This window comes from Stigmatopora argus, chromosome 20, assembly GCF_051989625.1.
Source record: "Stigmatopora argus isolate UIUO_Sarg chromosome 20, RoL_Sarg_1.0, whole genome shotgun sequence".
Lineage (NCBI taxonomy): Eukaryota > Metazoa > Chordata > Actinopteri > Syngnathiformes > Syngnathidae > Stigmatopora > Stigmatopora argus.
Genome location: NC_135406.1, coordinates 12,799,803 through 12,817,343, shown reverse-complemented (window position 1 = coordinate 12,817,343; position 17,541 = coordinate 12,799,803). Strand labels below are relative to the sequence as shown.

Sequence of the window (17,541 nt, the reverse complement as noted above, 5' to 3'; positions counted from 1 at the left end):
GTGAACTCTGAACTGGCACGTCTTTACTGTCCCTCTGATGATCTCGTAGGCCTCAGATGACAAGTACTCAACCGCCAACTTGCAGTTCTTCTTAAACAGCAACACCTCCTCTCACTGCCATCTGCCTGGTTTGTAGTGTTTGGGGGGATTTAGCTGGCTCAGAATTCAGTGAGCAGATCTTGGACACTGGACATCTGAACAGCAATCCCAGCAGTGCCTCCAAAATGTTACACCCTGCATTCGATCTTGACACACAGGGGGAAATAATCAGAACAGTGAGATGTTGTTGTTACTTCAATCCAACTTTTACTGTAATGATTCAACACACCTCCCGTGCCTCAAGCTATTTGCCAAGACATCAATAATCGAATACCGATCTTCTTTAACATGCCCCACACTTGCCATGTGGATCAAAGGATCAACAATCGAACACCGATACACACATTCAATCCAAACTCGTTGTGCATTCTCAACATTCAATCATTAATAAATCAAACACTCTAGTATGTCACACTAATAGATCAAACACTCTAGTATGTCACACAGGCATTTCCACACGTGGATTCTGATGATGGCGGCGCCTTTGTTGATAGCTGCTAGCTAAAATAAGCTAAGAAAAAGTAGGGCGCAAAGCTTTAACGGGTTCTTCGACGACTTGAGGACTTGTTTCTTTGATGCTGCTAGCTAAGATAAGCTAAGATAAAGCATAAACACGCTCTTCGACGACGTTTTCCTTCAGTAGCTGCTAGCTAGGCTAAGCTAACTTAGCCAGGAAAATTCCAACAAGTTCTTCGGTGACTTGTTTCTTTGATAGCTGCTAGCTAAACTAAGCTAAAGCATAAACAAGCATTCGGCGACTTGTTCCTTTGATATCTGCTAGGCTTAGCTAAAGTAGTGCGCAAAGGTTCAACGAGTTCTTGGACGAACCGGACTTGTTTCTTTGGTAGCTGCTAGCTAGGCTAAGCTAGAGAAGGTTTTGCTGATAGTGATGGGACGATCGACACTGTTGCGTCAGCACTGTGCCGAGAGTTCAAGAGTGAAAGTCGGAAGTAGGGCGTGTATAGCTTCAAGAAAGAATCACGTGACCGGTACAGGAAATGTATAGTTTGGCCAAAGTGTTTAGTATAAAGACATAAACTGTATCAAAGTGTCGTAGGCCTGTTGGATGGGCTTTTGCGTAATTGTCATATGTATATCAAAGAAACAACTCGTTTTAAGAAGTTTTCCCCAGTGTGGAACCATTTTGATCGTGTGACGCAAAACGAAATCACTTTTATTTCATGTGATTTAACAGTTAACAAAAATGTGGACATAAGTTAAAAATTGTAACTCAAATTTGATCTATTTTACATATCAACTCCGTTTGGAATATAAAAAACAAGGGTTTGTTTCACCTGCAATGATTATATAACTACTGCAGGGGTCACTAATGAATGACCAACACGGTTTCAATACAGTGCCGACACAGTGTGTCAATACAATCCTTGGTATATCAAAAGGTTTTAGGTAATTAAAAACACCAAAAGCAAACTGAGAACATATAAGCCCTGAATCAAAAATTACAAAAAAGAACCAAAAGAGGTAGAACACAAGAATAAATACACAGACATGGGTTAATGAGACATGGAAAAATAGTTGGGTGACACACAGGTGAAAGCAATGGACAATCAATGACAAGTTTCAAGCCATCAATTTTTTTTTTTTTATCAATGGTTATATATAATGAAGACTACGACATATTTTAATCATATATTTTATTACAGATGAATCATTGCAACAAAACATAAGGCTTTATTTTTATATATTACTACTGTATGATTAAACACATGTTTTCAGGTTGATGACGCACGCAAACAGAATGTTCCCTTATATTAATGCTTGCACAAGGAATAAAGGAAGCTTTCAGTACAAGATATTCTTTTGAGGTTGATTACTGATGGCCAAGGCCAACTGATACAGAGGCAACTGGAAAATCCCAAGAGAGGGTGGAACCCTCGAGACCGTCGTGGACCGGTCAACATCATACCTTTAATCAGTTAATGTGTTATTCATATTTGTGTTATGAAAACTGGGCAACTCGGTTTGGGTGTTGTCTCTCGATGGTCACGAAGACGCACAGCTGTTTGTGTTAGGGACCCGAGACCCAGAGCTCTGTATTAGATCTACTTGTCAGGAATAAATCATCTGTGGAGTAATCCTGGTCTTCTCTCCCGATGCTAAACATGCACTATTGTTAGGTCGATAAGCCATAGTTTCAGATAGACAAACGTTGGAGTCAGATGCCAAAACTTATCGTCTAACAGTCCAAAATGTCTTTAACAGTTTGCTTTGTCACATTCCCATACGTATTTGATGCATTTCCAGTTCAGATTAAACTGTCTGAGCCAGTTTCTTCCACAGAGGGATGCTCCCTTTCCCTTCACGACTAACAGTGGCATTTCCACTTCTTGATCCTCAAATTTTACTTTGGTCATGAACTGTCCAGAAACCTGAATGCTGCCCCCATTGTAAGCTTTAAGCTTCACCTTTGCGGGCTGTCAAGGCAAATGTGCAAACATTCTGCTATAGGTTGCTTGTGAAATGACTTCTTGCTGCTCCATTGTCTATTTCCATGTCAAGAGACACCCCATCAATAGTGAATGTAGCCCTGTATAGCTCATCATTATCACTACTGACTGTCATGATGGAAAACTCTTCTTGTTCTGCCTCAGAAAGCAATCTTCTTTGGCACATTTCATTTTTTGAGTGCACTCACGAACCTGTCTCGCAGTGCCGAATCCAAATTTGTGCCAAACTCACAATTTGCTGCTTGTTGCTTTAGTTCTGCTACATACTGTGCCCGAGTTTGATTCCTCTTTTGATTACATTTGTTAAAGCGGAATCTTTCTGCGACCAATATTGGCTTTGGCTCAAAATGTTCTTTCAAGATCCTCACATTGTCGTCGAAAGATTTATCTTTGGGCTTGTCCGGTTGGACCAAGTTCCTCAAATGTCCGTATGTGGTAGCTCCCAATACGCTAAGCTACACGGCTACATACTTCTCTGGGTCGATGTCGTTAGCATCAAGGAACTGCTCCAACCGCTAGATATATGTGGTCCACGGCTCATTTTCAGGCTTATATTCATCAACCTTGCCGATTTGGGGTATTGTACTCACTGGTACACCATGGATCAGGTGGACTGAACGAACTTATCCATAATAGGTTGGAATACACCTCATATTATTAGGACATGGTGTCCCCAGGATAACACCAAATATTAATTTACGTCAAAGTCTTAGAAATCCAAATAGAAACTTCAAGTTTCTTCTTCCTTTGTATTTGAGAAAATAACGCAACAGAGTGAATTTGAAATGAATGACTTTACGTATTGTTATTAAGTACAGGTGAGTTGCCTTACTGCTGGAAGCCGCAATTCTGATTGGACCAATGTGTGTCACATGACCTACAAGACCCAATATTTTTCGAAGAATTTGTTTCATTTTTAGGTACAAAACCAATGTTGTTTTCCCGGTTTTTACCCAAAATGTGTGGAGTGGTAGTTTCTGATTTAGGTGTGCTGATTTTCTTTCATTTTATATTAGTGTTACTTTTACTCTAGGTCGTATTGGCTGGAATAAGGTTGTCCTTATTCATGATTGGTTAGATGCTTAAATATGAAAACACACATCTGGAAGCAGCGCAACCAGGGGATGGGCAATAAAAGGAACCTGACAGACAATTTGGAATTATTTATTAAGTATTCATAGACAAAACATAATTAACATCAGTCTGCGATTCAGATTTTTTAGGCCAGCAGAGAAGGCCTTGCAGGCCCTGACAGTCCACCACTGCGTAAACTTCGCATGCCTTGCGATAAGAACAATACATTTGGAATACACAAAGTTAATTGGAGACTGCCTGATGGTGTGTTGGTTCACTCACCTGACTACAATGTGGGGAGTTGTGGGCTCGATTCCTGATGGTAGTATGATTGTGAGTGGAAATGATTGTCTATCTCTCTGTGTGCCCTAAGCCAGTCTGTTAACCAGTCTAGGGTGGAGTCTGCCTTTTGTCTAAAGTCCGCAAGTACATGCTCCAACAACCCATTACGAAGATACGCGGGACCCATGATGACTGAATGGATTCATTGGAAGTGTTGTCTTCCCATGACACTGATGCTCGGCTCAACGCAATCAGAAGATTTCTTGCCAGAAGAGGACACGTAACAGAGATGTATTCTGATAAAGGAACCAATTTCCAATCAGCTGACAAGGAAATACATCAATGAATTGAATACAAACAGGACTGAAAAATACTTGCAACAAAAAGGAACAACTCGAGCTCTTATAGTACAATTAGGCCAATAGTCAATCTGCAGTTGAGGTTTTGAGCAGACTCTGCCAGCTGAAGTAGCTCAGATGGGAGACTGTTAAACTGAAGATTCTAAGGTCCCTGAATCAACCCTGGGCTTCAGCAGTCCATTTTGCTTTTATTTTAAACTCATTTTAAAACTGAAAAATCACATTAATCAATTTAAATAAGACATGAATCTTGTTTGAAAATACAGGAAATTGCTGAAACATGATTCAAATCAGTCCTTTAATTTTTTTTATTATGTCATTAAGAAAGAAAAAAGATACTCCCCGTGGTGGCAATACCAATAATTTCCACAAGAAGACAGTCTCCCTACGTCTCTTATGACTTAACTGTTAAGTCATAAGAGACATAGGGAGACTACGAGCTTAATGCCTTCCGGGACTGAACGCGTATGTCGATTTACCCGTATCTCAAATCAACATTTCCCATAGAAATGAACTAAAAACAAATTAATTCGTTCCAAGCCTCTGAAAAAAGACCAAAAACTGGATATTGGATTGGAAAAACATTTATTTGTTCTAATTCGACATCTTTTAACAAAGTCACAAATAACTAGTGGTTTAATAGTACTAAAATGTGTATAATAGTACCAAAATTAGACGGAGAGACTTTTTGCACGGCAAGACGCTCGTAACATAACATAAACAAACTTAAATGAACTTAGATTACGTTGCAGACACACTCAAAAATAAGTTTAATCGAACCTAACACTAAACTTAATTCTAATTTAGTTTGACATTTGATACCTTTCTTCTCCCGGGTTGGCTCTATTTGCCCCGCCTCCAAACTGACTTTCATTCAATATCGACTGTTGTTTGATTTTGTCTTCCCTTCAAAATATTCCCAAAACGATGCACAAAAATGTCCTCACAATAGGATAACGCAGGACCACTTGCCAATGAGAATTAGTATACTCCTCTCGTATTAGCGATCGATCCGCCATTCGCACTGACTAACGGAAAAAAAAACACAGTGCTTGTAGAGGCATTACACGAGGGACTTGCGACGGGAAAAACAGTGCCCATGATGTACTTATGAGCAGCCTCTCGGGTCCGCTGTATGCTCGTATATCAAAATTCGTCTCATATCTCAAGATAAATATTTGCTCGAAATTTTACTCGTATCTCAAATTGCTCATATGTCGGGGCACTCGTATGTCGAGGTACTACTGTACTGTAATACATAGCTAGACTGGCTTCCTCCATATACAAACTTTACTTACTTCTCACAAGTAACCATAAGAAGGTCGACTTGATTCCAAAACAATAGAAAGACTGTGTAACCTAAAAAAAAGGAAAAAAAATACAAAAGGAAAACCAGGCTGGATTCTTCAAAGGAGTTTAAAAACCACCTCTCCTGCCTGGGAAATGAATAAATGTATATTTTTAAATACAATTGACCCCCCCCCCCCCCACCCCCTTGTTCGCAAGGATTAATATATTAAGCCTGTACCCTTTACAGCAATTAAGCCACATAAAATGCATGCTAATCAAGAACTCCAAATTCATTCAATAATGTGTATCGCACAGTTGTTTAAAACAAATAATACCCCAATCTAGTAGTTTTTTGCAAACATTTAACATTACATTCCCTTTGTAGTTTGTCTATCATCTCCAATAAAACTGTCTTAATGTTTTTCCAATAGTTACACATAAAATAAAAACTCAGTTACATTTCTACCAATTATCCCCTTCAACATCAAAAAGATAAAAACAATTTACCGTTAATTTCAGACATGAAGTTTCCGTATTTTCACACCTGTAGAAAGAAAACAATCTTTTATATATTAATTTATCCAATTGTTCAAATTAATGTATTGATTTTCCTCTTAGTTTTAAATCTTAGCAAATAACGCTTCTCTTTTGTCACCTTGGAATTTGGAAGGCTGATTTTGTCAACAAAAAGACCCAAAAAGTATTTTTCACCAAAAAGAGCTTTAATGGAACTACACAAAAGATGACACGTTAAATCGGTTTAAAAACGTGATTCATCTTATAATTTGACAAAAGTATAAGGACATTGTACTACTTATTTATTTTGAGCAAATTCATCGTCTTTCACACCATATTTCTACTAATGTTTCTTAGATCCTAGATTCAATATATCAATTATTGTCAGTAAAATGTACAATGTTTGAATAACACTCAATATTCTTATTGGATTTGCTAGCAAATTCAATAGACAAAAACTGCAATTTTTCAAATTTCTTAGGCATGTCTTTAACTGTGAGGACATTTTCCATATTAATTAGATCACATTATTGATCATTTACTTTGTAATTTCCTAATTTAGGCTCTACTATTTCGGATAGAATTGTGAAGTCAATAAAATTTTCAACGGCACTCATTTTTATTAAAAAGTAATACAAGTGTTCCAACATACGAGAAATTTGAGATACGAGAAATTTGAGATACGAGGAAAATTCTGAGCAATTTTTTTGCCTTGAGATATGAGATAAATTTGAGATATGAGCATACCAGATGGTTCCCAATTGTGAGTCGGTAGTTAATTAGAACCAATTTTGGTGGGGGGGTTTTAGGATGGAAACGGATTAATTTGTATTTTGTTCATTTCTATGGGAAGAATTCACTTGAGACACGAGTAAATTGACATACAAACTCGATCCCGCAGTTAGCTCGTATCTTAAGGTTTTACTGTATTTGAATAGTGTGGATCGATATTACACATTAAAAAGTGTAAACAAGATTTTCAGAATGCAAAATACAATTAGTGGTACCTCGTCATACGACCGCTCGTCATACAATATTCTCGTCTTACGACGGAAATTTCGATCAAATAATTCGCCCGTCATGCGATCAAAATTTTGTTATGAAGCCAAGCCAGGTGGCCATGGCACTGTCTTTTTTGCATATCTTTCGTGTATCTACGAGCACCGAATGAGTTATTCAGACCAGGAAACGCACAACGCGCATGCGCAGGAAAAAGAGGGCTTTCTGGGTAATGAAGTATACTCGTGCACACAACACCGACAGGCAATGGCACTCTTTCTCAGAATAAAACTTTACCCACAATCAATACGTGGGTAAGCTCAGCTGTTGCATTTCCTGTTTTTTATTATTATCTAATACGAGGAGTATTATATTACTTCTCGTTCGCTGCTCCTAAGAACATCAGCGGCACTGGCTCGCAATTCCCTCTTTGTAATATTTCTGGTCGCAACGCTCTCTCAAAGCGGCTGCGACCAGAGCCATTTCAACGATGGAGTTGCGAGACGGTCTTTATGAGCAGTTTTTCTCGTTGGCAAGTGGTCGTGGGTTATCCTATTGTGAGGACATTTGTGTGAATCATTTTCGGAATATTTTGAAGGGAATACGTAGTACAACAGCAAACAGCCCATCGATAGCGAACGTGAGGGTGGCGGCGTGGCAAACCGCCAACCCGGAAAACGAAGGTAACAAAAGATTACAACAAAATTAGAATTCATTATTGTGTAAAGTTACATTAAACGTATGTTTGAGTCTGTATATATTAATCCAAGTCAATTTAAATTTGTTTGTTCCGTTTACGAGTGTGTTGTCGTGGAAAAAAAACGAACCCCACCCCCCCACACGTCTCTGTCTCCCGTCGGCGTAATCTGCCCAATTTTAGTTAGATTAAACACATTTTATTACTATTAAACCACTAGTTATGTGTTAATTTGTTAATAGATGGCGAATTAGAGGAAATAAAACATTTTTTCCAATCCAATATCCTGTTATTGGTGTTTTTTCAGTAGGTTGGAACGAATTAATTTGTTTTCCATTCATTTCAATGAGAAACGTCCGCTCAAGTTACGAGAATCTCTTCATACGATCTCAGTCTCAGAACGGATTACGATCGTATGTCGAGGTACCACTGTATACTGCAATTATAATGATCTTTCATACAGAAATTGATAAAGCAAGCAAAGCCGTCATTGGCCACTGCTTATCACACCACATTTGCGTCTTTAAAGTCTATCCTTACGACTAAATCTCTGGCAAGAAGCTGAGCAGGAAAAGGGTTTCTGACCAATGTGGGTAATTGTGTTTTTAAGATATTCCTGCCACAAATTGAGCAAAAAAGGGCTTTTCTCCTGTGCAGGTTGTTAAATCTTCTTTTCAGGTTATTCAATTGTGTAGCTTTTTAATTGGGCCGTTGCAGCGAATCTGTGGCCAGACTGAACAGGAAAACATTGTTCTCCAGTGTGGGTTAATGTGTTCTTTTAAGCTTCTCCTTTGGGAAAATGTTCGACCACAAACTGAGCAGGATTTTTTTTTGCCAGTGTGGGTTCTTGTGTCTTTGTAAATCTTGCTTTTGAGAAATGGCTTTACCGCAATCTGAACACGAAAACGTTTTTTCAGCAGTGTGGAATCTTGTGTGCCTTTTCAAGCTTTCCTTGTCTGTGTTTGACTACAAACTGAGCCCGAAAAAGGTTTTTCACCAGTGTGGGTTATTACGTGTTTTTTAAGCTTCCCTTCTCTGTAAATCTTTTACCACAAACTGAGCACGCAAATGGTTTTTCACCAGTGTGTGTTCTTGCATGACTTTTTAAGTATGCCATCCGTGTGATGTTAAGTTTTCTTTTCAGGTTCCCTTCTGTGAAAATGTTTGAACATTAACTGGGCGGGTCATCAGTGTGGGTTTTTGTGTGGCTTTTTAACTGGTGCGTTTGAGAGAAAGCTTGACCACAAATCGAGCAAGAAAAGGGTTTTTCACCAGTGTGGGTTCTTATATGGCATCGTAAGATTCGCTTATCTGCGAATGTTTGACCACAAACTGAACACAAAAATGGTTTTTCACCAGTGTGGGTTCTTGTGTGTATTTTTAGGTTTCCCTTCTGTATAAATCTTTTACCACAAACTGAGCACGAAAATTGTTTTTCACCTGTGTGGATTATTTCGTGCCTATTTAAGTGTCCCTTCTGTGTAAATGTCTGACCACAAACTGAGCACGAAAATTGTTTTTCACCTGTGTGGATTATTTCGTGCTTATTTAACTGTCCCTTCTGTGTAAATGTCTGACCACAAACTGAACACGAAAATGGCTTTTCACCTGTGTGTGTTCTTACATGACTAATTAAGTTTCCCTTGTGTGTGAATGCTTGACCACAAACTGAACACGCAAATGGTTTTTCACCAGTGTGGGTTATTACATGTTTTTTTAAGCTTCCCTTCTCTGTAAATCTTTTATCACAAACTGAGCACACAAATGGTTTTTCACCAGTGTGGGTTCTTGTGTGCCTTTTTAAGGTTTCCTTGTGTGTGAATGCTTGACCACAAACTGAACACGAAAATGGCTTTTCACCTGTGTGTGTTCTTACATGACTAATTAAGTGTCCCTTCCGTGTGAATCTTTGACCACAAACTGAACACGAAAATGGTTTTTCACCAGTGTGGGTTATTACATGTTTTTTTAAGCTTCCCTTCTCTGTAAATCTTTTATCACAAACTAAGCACACAAATGGTTTTTCACCAGTGTGGGTTCTTGTGTGCCTTTTTAAGGTTTCCTTGTGTGTGAATGCTTGACCACAAACTGAACACGAAAATGGCTTTTCACCTGTGTGTGTTCTTACATGACTAATTAAGTGTCCCTTGTGTTTGAATGCTTGACAACAAACTGAACACGCAAATGGTTTTTCACCAGTGTGGGTTCTTGCATGATAAACTAAGCTTTCCTTGTGTGTGAATGCTTGACCACAAACTGAACACGCAAATGGCTTTTCACCCATGTGGGTTCTTGCATGTCTATTTAAGTTTCCCTTGTGTATGAATGCTTGACCACAAACTGAACACACAAATGGTTTTTCACCAGTGTGGGTTCTTATGTGGATTTTTAAGGTTCCCTTCTGTGTAAATCTTTTACCACAAACTGAGCACGAAAATTGTTTTTCACCTGTGTGGGTTCTTGCATGACTATTTAAGTGTCCCTTGTGTATGAATGCTTGACCACAAACTGAACACGCAAATGGTTTTTCACCAGTGTGGGTTCTTGCATGACTATTTAAGTGTCCCTTGTGTATGAATGCTTGACCACAAACTGAACACACAAATGGTTTTTCACCAGTGTGGGTTCTTATGTGGATTTTTAAGTTTCCCTTCTGTGTAAATCTTTTACCACAAACTGAGCACGGAAATTGTTTTTCACCTATGTGGATTATTTCGTGCCTATTTAAGTGTCCCTTCTGTGTAAATGTCTGACCACAAACTGAACACGAAAATGGCTTTTCACCTGTGTGTGTTCTTACATGACTAATTAAGTTTCCCTTGTCTGTGAATGCTTGACCACAAACTGAACACGCAAATGGTTTTTCACCAGTGTGGGTTATTACATGTTTTTTTAAGCTTCCCTTCTCTGTAAATATTTTATCACAAAATGAGCACGCAAATGGTTTTTCACCAGTGTGTGTTCTTGCATGACTAATTAAGGGTCCCTTCTCTGTGAATGTTTGACCACAAACTGAACACGCAAATGGTTTTTCACCAGTGTGGGTTCTTGCATGACAAACTAAGCTTCCCATTTGTGTGAATGCTTGACCACAAACTGGACACGAAAATGGCTTTTCACCCGTGTGGGTTCTTGCATGTCTATTTAAGTTTCCCTTGTGTGTAAATGTTTTACCACAAACTGTACATGATAAGGGTTTCTCCCCAGTGTGGCTCCTCATATGTGTTTTCAAAGAAGACTTTTTACCAAAAGTTTTCCCACACTGAAAGCATTTGCAAAGTTTGTCGCCACTGGGATTTTTCTTAACATCTTCAACATCATCGTCAAAAAGCAAGTCATTGCCATCTAATAAAGGAGCAATTAAATTTTCTGCTCGCCATCCTTCTGGAGAGCTGCCGTTCAGAAGCTCCGCCCCTCTGTTGGCCACGCCCAGATCATCTTCACCCTTGAAAGGCTCACCAGTTGACCATTTGACACATTCCTCGTTTTTGATTGGAGGTTGCTCTTCTCTTTTGCACTGTTGAGGGAACTCTGGCTGCTCCTCCTCTTTAATTTGGGGCCATGCTGAGGCGTTTGCAGGCTCCGCTCCTTCACTGACCACGCCCAGATAATCCCTTTTAACGGACTCACCTGGTAACCAGGTGAAATGATCTTCCTCCTTTTTGATTGGAAGTTGCTCTTCTCCCATTTGTTTTTGAGGGAACTCTGGCTCCTCCTCTTTAATTAGGGGCCATGTTTTGGTGTTTGCAGGCTCCGCCCCTCCACTTGCCACGCCCAGAACATCTTCCCTCTTCACGAACTCACCAAGTGACCAGGTGAAATCATCTTCCTCCCTTTTGATTGGAAGTTGCTCGTCACCCATTTGTTGTTGAGGGAACTCTGGCTCCTCCTCTTTGATTTCAGCACCAAGATCATTTCTGAAACCTGCAAAGATACAAAGATAATTGATTAACAATTTTCTAATTATAACATAACTAAATTTATTGTTCACAGAAATGAAACCAAACGGAAGAGGGCGCCATACATTCAATTCATCACAATGCAGTACTTACTACTGTAGTATTCTCGTCAACAGCAACATGAGTTTAAAACTGTTTATAGGTGCATTTTTCAAAGTATGGCACTATTGGTCAGAAAAGTTTCTTCACTGGTGATGTAGCTCCTTAAAATTAGTCAAATCTTTTTTGGAGCCTTTTCATTGTAAACATTCTCTTTTATGTTTTACATTTTAATTCTTTTAAAATGCTTTCCCCAAGGGGAGGCATTAAAAAAAGCATTATCTTTTTTTCAGTAGCGGGTTTATTATTATTTGGGGGATTAATGAGATTGAAATAGAGGTATAGTCTGATTGGACACTCTAAATTGCCCCTAGGTATGAGTGTGAGCGTGAATGGTTGTTTTTCTCCTCGTGCTCTGCGATTGGCTGGCCAGCGATTCAGGGTGTTCCTCGCCTCTGGCCCGAAGGCAGCTGGGATAGGCTACAGCACCCCCTCCACAAGATTTAGCATATCAGAAAATGAATGAATGAATGTTGGGATTAAAAACAGTGGGAGAAGCCCAACGTAGCCTCGGCAGCAAACCTCGACTGGGTGGATGGTGCATATCCAGACAATTTTCTGGCACTCGGCTGCCAGATTCAAGTATTCGGCCTTCTTGCGCTCGAAGGTGGTCTCGATCCCCTCCTCTGATGGTACTGGTAGTTCTATGAGGTGAAGCGCTCTTGCCTTGGAGGACCATACCTCAATGTCTGTGCACAGTGATGTAGTGATAATCTCTGATGATAGTTAACATTCTGTTTATTTATAAGCTGCATTTGAATTTTAGCATTAAATATGAAGTACTTTCGCAGGCCGCACCACGGAGTAGCAGTGGGTCAGATTTGGACCTCGGGCCGCAACTTTGACACCATTGTTTGAAGGCTGCTCTCGTTGTTGTTTAGTGCATCTACATCTCTATTTTTTGAATTTTCAATTAAGAGCATGCAAATAAGTGTTATGTCTCTCAAGCATGTAGCCAAAAATGGAGGGCGAGTAGCAGGGATGACTCTTGAACGCCTCTGGGGGGCGCTCGCGCTTTGCGTAATTTGAAAAATACATTGTTTGTTTGTGATAAGGATACAATAAAAGGAAAGCTACTGTTTAATGCCGTTGTTAAGTATTAACACGCGTTGAGACTTATTCGTTCCCTCCTAGAGTGGTTATATTTAAATAGAAATATAATTTATTACGTCTTTCTTCGAATGGTGCTAGTGCAAATTCATGAAAATGTACGTACGCTACTATAGTGTCATGTCAATAGAATACCTTTAAGGGAATATATGGAAATAAAAAGTGTACCCACCTTCTAGTCTATGAAGAACAACTTTCTCGTGCGTTATGTTGCAAACTGTCGATTGCTCGTGAGTTGAATGCTCCTGTTTGACCTCAAAAAGTTCCTCCTGGAGCTTTGGCAGTTGTGTTCTTGCCGACATTTCCACACGTGAATTCTGATGATGGCGGCGACTTTGATAGCTGCTAGCTATGCTGAGCTAAAATAGCCAGGAAACCTACAACGAGTTCTTCGTCGACTTGTTCCCTTGATAGCTGCTAGCTAAGCTAAGCTAAAGCATAAACAAGCTCTTCGACGACTTGTGGAGTTTGCGATCTCGGCTGCCTGGGTACTGCTTTGGCCCGCCTACTAGCCAATCATAGTTTGTGAAAGCAATGACATGTCCCAGCCAGCAAAATGCTAACGCCTATGAAAAATCATTGTGGGGTTGCCAACTCGAAATGTGATTGGTTAAATGCTTCAATATGAAAACACACATCTGGAAGCAGTTTAACTAGGGGGAAAAGCAATGAAAGGAAGCTAACAGACCATTTGGAATAATAAGTATTGATGGACAAAATATAATATGATTCAGATATTTCTTAGGCCAGCAGAGAAGGCCTTGAAGGCCCTAACGGCCTGCCACTGATATATATATATATATATATATATATATATATATATATATATATATATATATATATATATATATATATATATATATATATATATATATATCGAATATTTGTCCCAATATTATTGGGACAAATATTCGATTCATTGCCTAAAAAGAGGGGCTTTGCAAATAGCTGGGTCGTGAAGTGGGTCTCATATTGAAATGTGTATTTTGCCTGTTTCTAGTCATGACTCCATAAGTCTCAAGCTTCTCCTTTGTAGAGCTCTGTCCTGTAGCCAGATGTGTCCTTGAACACTTGCAACATTGTCGTTATCTTCTATTTGCCGGTTCATAACAAATGGCTTATCCTGGAAGACTTGCAACATTGTCGTTATCTTCTATTTGCCGGTTCATAACAAATAGCTTACTGTCTGAAGTAGGGGAAAATCCCATCCCTGTTCGCTTTCGGTACCACCCTCTTGAGAGAATAAAGGTGAATGAATGTAAATTGTCTGTCTCGGCGCATTTGTGGACGACAGCCTTGCCTGTGGTTCACCTGTGCTCAGAATATTCTGTAATAAAAGCTTTGAAGTCACTGTTTCTCGCCTCCAGCCTGTATTTGGACACCCAACATCTTCCACATCCGAAATTAATCGTACCCGAGAAGGAAGACAGAGTGCTCTTCCTTCAACAGTCGTTCACATCACTGCAAAGATGGTGCTACAGTAGCCTAAGAAGGTGCTAGTTGCCAAACATGAAGTAGTAGGTGGGTGGCATTTTGCCCAGCAGAATTAAAAAGAACCAGTTTGTGGATCATTGAAAAAATAACTCTTCTCTGATAATTCTGGATTATTTTTTCATCACGAGTATATTGTTAAACTACTTTAATGGAGGTACATTGATTCTATTTGTAATTATTGTCTTATTATTCAATAAAAAGAAATCCCTTGGTCTAAATATTGATGTGCATTCAAACAATTCATAACCTCACTATAATAAAAAAAACTCTTCAATCAAAGAAAAAAAAATATTTGAATGCAAAATCATAGCTGAGATTAAAAAAAATGCACTATCATTTTGATCTAGCATGATCATCTGAAATGGTAGTTTATACATTTTCGCGAAAGCTATGTCAAACACAGCAACCATCTGACATTCTGGTCAGCGAACTTTAATGTCAGTGATGACTGTGCAATTGAAGAACTCCTTCAAATACAACCCACTTCTTTGTCAGAGCGGGAGCAGCACATGTTTAAACAAGCAAAAACCACAGCACCAGATTTGAGTTTTTCCAGATATTTTCATCAAGATACATTTTCGGTAGGTGACAATGTTCAGACAAAAAATATAAAGAGAACTTTTAACCCAGAGTCTGGAACCGTATTATCAATGAAAAAATGCCTTCAACAGATGAATCCAGCAAAATTCACTAATTTAGCACTTTTTTCATGGTCCCAGTAGAGCATGGGTCACCAAACTACGGCCCGCGGGTCGGATACGGCCCGTCAGCACATTTGGCCCAGCCTTCTGAACAATACCAGAGACGCTATCGGATTTTTTTTCCTATTTGGCCTTGAAGACTTGGAAGTTTTAATCTTGTGTTTAGTTCATTGCACCCCCATTGAGCCCACAAATCATCCCAGTGAAGCGGGGCTTCGCATTGCTTTTTGGTGACACGCGCGGGGAGAGTGTTTCCCTTTGATGCACGTGGGCAGGTCCACCGGTGCATGCGCGATGCATGCGCGAGCAGAGTGTTACTGAGACATCTGGACGATCGCAGGTGAGGGCGGAGCCCTGGGACCATCGCGGACTATTCAAGCATATAAAAACTGTGCAACCTGTTTGAGATTGTTCTGTTACAAACTGACACCGGCCCCCATCAGAGAAGGGAAAAGTTATGTGGCCCTCACAGGAAAAAGTTTGGGGACCCCTGCAGTAGAGTGTAAGACATAAGAGACAGGAAACGAATCAACAACACGTTTATAATTTTAGGGGACAATAAGGGTTCAGTCTGACAGTTTAAAAAATTGGCTCTTTGTGTCTTGTTCGCCAGCCTTGCAATATCTTGTGAGGGTAGTTTTTATTATTTTACATTCGAGTAGACGCGGTTGGTTGTTACAATGATTGGATTTGCCTACACGTTTATGGAATGGTCGCATTTTTTGTTAAAAAGGGGATCGTTTTGATTACATGAGGAGGGTGTAAAAGATTCATTTGTTCATCTTCTGTATTGCTTATCCTCATGGGGGTCGTGTGGTTGTTGGGGCCTATCCCAGTTAGTTGTGAACAGGAGAAAAGGCGGTGGTCCTGACTAAGTTTGAACCCTGCAATGAAGATTCACATTTCACATTTTCTTATATTTAAAAAAGGCGATAGTATTTAAAAAATAAACAGAAAACACAAGTTCAAAAAGTGAAAATGAACGAAAATTAAATGGGAAAATATCTTATAATGTGTTTACTCTTGTTAGATCGCCATTTAACGTCACTGACGAGCTAAATCTGCTGAGCCAACACTCTTGGATTAGATAAAATCACACGCATAGGACTAAAAGTGGAAAACGTCCATTCAGTACATTCGTCCTGACTATGGTTTTTCACCTGTGTGGGTTCTTGTGTGTATTTTGAACCCATGACCTCGGAACTGTAAGGCCAACGTGCTAACCACTCGGTTAGTAAATGTAACTAAATAATTATGAATGTTTATCAGACATTTATCAATACTTTCACTAAGTATTCAATATTGCAGAAGTGTATACTAAAACATGACTATGAGTCACAAATTACGGCCCGTTTTGGAAATTGTTTAAAAAGTCTCTTTTGGGTTATAGACACCTTCGAGAAATGTTTCATTTTCCAGTACAATTTATTTATTTCAAATGTGCATTTTCAGTAACTCATGATTGACAGTGACACATTGCAGTTGTTTTTCCCAATTGCTAAAAGAGAAAATCCAAGTCCCCAAACCAAAAGGACCCACACATTTAAAAGACATAGAATAAAACTACATTCCATTTGAAAATACCACAAGCCCATTTCACACACAGACTCGATTCCCATATCACAATCCTCCTCTCTCATAAATCGAAACCTAGTAAATAAACTTCAAATGTTTTCACTGATTACTGTGGTGTTGAAGACGATGATTCTGTTTTGCATCAATGTATGTAACTTGTACCCCAACTCCTCATCTGAAACTTCAGAAAAGGAGCCAAGAAAATACTGTTCAGTAAAAAAACTATCCTACATAAACTAAAACTACATTGATTATATGATTATTTATGAGCATCATTTTCTGACATTCAATGTGAATGAGGCAGAGGGTACAGAAAATGAATGAATGGATTTGACATGAATGTAAAGAATTAAGGCTTTGTCATGGAGAAACATTGAAGCAGTTAAAGGATGTCTAAAATCAAATTCCATCCGAAAAGCAAGAGCACCATGCATGCATGGTAAAGGCTCGGGGTATATACATGTAATCCAATAGGTCTGAAGTTGTCAATGACAGAATTTGGCAGAATAATCAATTGGCAGTGGTGGGATTTGACCCCACACCCCTGAGAGACTCGAGCTTAATCAAGCACCTTGGGCCGCTCGGCCACACTAGACTCAACACTTATTCACAGAAATCTTAAAAGGTGAAAGAAAGATTTGTTTGATTTGAAGAGAAACAAGAGTAGTTTTCTAACAGTACAGTTTAAAGTTACTCAATGAAAAACTGAATCTATTGAACACAACAGTACTCATTGAACACAGGAAGCTTATTTACTGGGTTTTACTTTTTGAGAAAAGAGGATTATTATATGTGAATTGAGTTTTTGTGTGAAATTGA

General features: G+C 39.1%; 2 protein-coding genes across 2 annotated transcripts in view; both read right to left on the bottom strand.

The window, feature by feature from the left end:
* Positions 1–17,541, bottom strand: part of LOC144066125 (uncharacterized) — a 131,655-nt gene that overhangs the window by 38,094 nt on the left and 76,020 nt on the right. The gene's annotated exons all lie outside the window — the stretch shown is intronic.
* On the bottom strand, positions 6,731–11,661 carry LOC144065501 (uncharacterized). Its single transcript, XM_077588408.1, has one exon. It carries the CDS (start codon positions 11,644–11,646, stop codon positions 8,956–8,958), a length of 2,691 nt encoding a protein of 896 aa, XP_077444534.1. The 5' UTR covers positions 11,647–11,661; the 3' UTR covers positions 6,731–8,955.